Source organism: Dipodomys ordii, unplaced genomic scaffold (genome assembly GCF_000151885.1).
Source record: "Dipodomys ordii isolate 6190 unplaced genomic scaffold, Dord_2.0 Scaffold35, whole genome shotgun sequence".
Lineage (NCBI taxonomy): Eukaryota > Metazoa > Chordata > Mammalia > Rodentia > Heteromyidae > Dipodomys > Dipodomys ordii.
Window position 1 is genome coordinate 1,970,772 of NW_012267251.1, and position 3,355 is coordinate 1,974,126.

General features: G+C 44.4%; 1 protein-coding gene across 2 annotated transcripts in view; it reads right to left on the reverse strand.

Annotated features, from left to right (window-relative positions):
* Nucleotides 1–295: 295 nt before the first annotated feature.
* Nucleotides 296–3,355, reverse strand: part of Desi2 (desumoylating isopeptidase 2) — a 12,015-nt gene continuing 8,955 nt past the window's right edge. Inside the window, exon 3 of one of the 2 annotated variants that reach the window (XM_013017353.1) lies at nucleotides 296–2,278. In XM_013017353.1, coding sequence (XP_012872807.1) covers nucleotides 2,045–2,278 — 234 coding nt within the window. In that variant the 3' untranslated portion in view covers nucleotides 296–2,044. The remainder of the gene's footprint in view (nucleotides 2,279–3,355) is intronic. The other variant, XM_013017352.1, reaches the window with a different exon arrangement.

Below are 3,355 nucleotides of genomic sequence, written 5' to 3' on the forward strand. Positions count from 1 at the left end.
AACACTTCTTTTACTGACCTGGGTTTTGGTGCTAGCACTCTTTGCATAGTGAACAACTTACTGCTAGCGTCATGTTTATCCCCATTCTCCATCTAGAACTGAACCAAGTCAGTGTTTCACAAAGGTCATATGTTCCTCCTTTCTTAACACAGCTCTCTGTCTCTGTCTCTCTTGGCCAGTCCTTGGGTCTAAACTCAGGGACTGAGCGCTGTCCCTGAGCTTCTTTTGCTCAAGGCTAGCACTCTACCATGTGAGCCACAGCACTTCTACCTTTTTCTGCTTATGTGGTACTGAGGAATTAAACCCAGGGCCTCATGCATGCTGGGCAAGCACTCTACCATGTGAGCCACATTCCCAGCCTTTATCACATCTCTTAAAACAAGTGCTCAGCCTGTAATAGAACTGACATTGATCTGTAAAGGCTTTCCTTGCTGGATGCAGATATAAAACAGTCAGAAAGTATAAAGTGGCTTCATTTTCCTCAGGTTTATGCTTAGAACCCAAGGCTTATTTTCCCCATGAACAGGGTGTGCTTAAGTTGATAAAAATCAGCTTATGGAAAAGTTAAAAATGTAGTTAACTAAAAGACATGTATGTTCACATAGAGATAGCACACAATCCAATCCAAAAGTTTAAATAAATGTAAAAAATTTCAAACCCAACAGCATATATAATGCTGAAGTCACTGCCTTGGATCATTTTTCTTCTTGCCAATATTTTATATAGGACAGTCATCAATGAACATTCATTCATGGAACGGGACATAAAATGACTTGGTTCTTACATGTAAGAGTTTCACTGGGAGCAGACACAACACAAGCAGACAGATTCCTTGCTAATGAGGACTTTCCTGTGGTGACAACTTCCATCTCAAGAGTATGTTAGGTAAGAGACATACATTTGAGGGGATATAAAAAGATGAATTTAAAGACACATAAATATGCCTTTTTTTTCAACAAGAAGTCAGTAAGAATAAGCTTTCTATTACAAGGGGAGCTACCCCCCATCACTAACAATTCTGACATATTGTTTCTGACATGGAACCTAAAAAGTATGAAATACCAAAGAATTACCTATCTGGTGGTGTTTCATTAGCTATAGTTTCTGAGGACTAGTATAAAAGGTAGTCTGAAGAGTTAAAAGCAGTTGATGTCAATTCATACTGCTACTCAGAAGGCTACTACTTAGGTCATTCCTACCCCATCAATGAAATCTTGTGTGAGGAAGAAATTATTTGCTATTAAAAATGGAGTTCCTTCCCTAGCACATGTGCAAAAACACCCGTCAGTTACAAGAATGTCTTCAATGGAAATCTTGATTTTTGAATCAAAGGCATCACGCTAGGCAGACAGGAGAGCGTCACCAGCCTAGGTGGACAGATATGTGGGATGAAAGCAACTGTCCCGTGGGCACCTGGGAGATGTGCTACTCAGAAACGGAAGGGCCCAGCTGGAGTCCTAAGACCTTGGGGCCGTGTGTTCCTACCTATCAGGCCAGTTTGGTTCTCTGCATCTGATTGCCAACAAGGCTAATACAAATCTAAAAGACAATTCTTAAGCAGGTGATAGAACTCTGTGTAGAACTTTTTGTGTGCCTATTATTTATGCTGTTGCTCTGGCAATTGTCAGGAAGTGTATGAAATTACCTGCCTCATATTTGAAGATGAGTATTTTCTTCTTTTACAATGGCAGAAGTCCATGCAAGATTTGTAAACAGCGATACAAAATACTGTAAACATAACTTAACAGAGCTTGTATAAAACAGAAGTAAATCCAAATTTACAAGTGGGTAAAAAACCAGAGGGTAGCTTGCTTCATAGAAAGTTCTCCCTCCTACACAAGGGATAGATAGATTATATATATATAATATATTATATATATATACTTTTTTTTTAAAGATTACAAATATAATCCTGAGCTGAAAAACTGGGATTGGGGGAGAGCCATCTTTGCATACAAAGTACCCAAAGGATGCTTACTCTGTTTTCTTTTCTCTAACGATGTTCAACTGCCAGAGACAGTTTTGAAGGTGACTTTGGAGACACTTATAGCTTAGTGTGGCGCCCGGGTCTGGAGCCTGCGGCAGCGCTCGCCACAGTGGCGGATGCAGCGGCATCCTCTGCTTCTTCCAGCTCATCCTGGAGCTCCTGGCTGACACTGGACTGCAGGGCTGCAGGAGTGAGCCACTCCTTTGGGAGGCAACTCTGGAGAAAGGGTATACAGGAGCTGAAGTAGGCAAGTCGATTGATCCAGCGAGGAATCTCTTTCCCACAAAGAATCTATGGGGAAGAGAGTTTTCTATTAGGAACGGGATTAAGGTGGTCTGGCTGCTGCCACACAGGAGGGAGAGGCAGTACAGAGGCCACTGCTCACCAGCCTTCCCTAACTCAGGACTTCCCTAGCTTGTCAAGCTGCTTGCTTAATCACTTCAGCAGAGTCTAGCCAACTCCACTCGGCTTCTGTCTACCTTGAAGGGCTTCAGGGCAAATGGAAGAGGAGTACAGAGCACAGAAGATGCTGCCTCCCACAAAGTTATCCTCAGCGTACTAGAAGCCCTAGCAGCTGAGTCAGTCTTGAGTATTTCGTCAGTTCTCACTTTTCACAGGCCCTTTCCTAGTTTTCCCAGGCTATTCAGTTTTTCCTAGTCCACACACCACCCATTGCCTTGACCCTAACCCACTTGTTTCAAGGGAAGCTCCAGAGAAAGGTATCCCTGCCTCTCCCTCCTCCGCCCCCCCCATGAAGACTTGGCTCTAGGATACCTCTGCAGAAGCAGAGCCACGGTCAGACAAGACCTGGAAGTTTGGCCAAACTTCAGCCCAGACTCTAGTAGGGGAAAGACGGGTGCTGGGCGGAAGCCTTCCTGGAGGGTGACTCACACTTCTGGCTCTCCTAGTGACCCAGGACTCCAGAGTCCTTTTCTCTCTCCATCTTCAATAGAAGAACTAATACCAGTCATTGTTGACTGTGCAGCTTCTGTCACAGAACCTGAGAGTGCAGAGCCAGAAAAGTACTTCAAATGTTTCAGAATTGGGCGCTGGTACCTCACGCCTATAATCCTAGCTACTCAACTCAGGAGGCTCAGATCTGAAGATCACAGAAAATCCCTGAAACTCTTATCTCCAGTTAATCACCAAAAAGCCAGAAGTAGAGCTGTGGCACATGTGGTACAGCACAAGAATTAAGCACAAGGCTGGGAAGGTGGCTCAGTGGTAGAGTGCCTGGCTTGCATGCCTGAGGCCCTGGGTTCGATTCCTCAGTACCACATAAGCAAAAAGAAAAAAGCCGGAAGTGGTGCTGTGGCCCAAGTGGTAGAGCGCTCGCCTTGAGCTGAAGAGCTGAGGGACAGTGCCCAG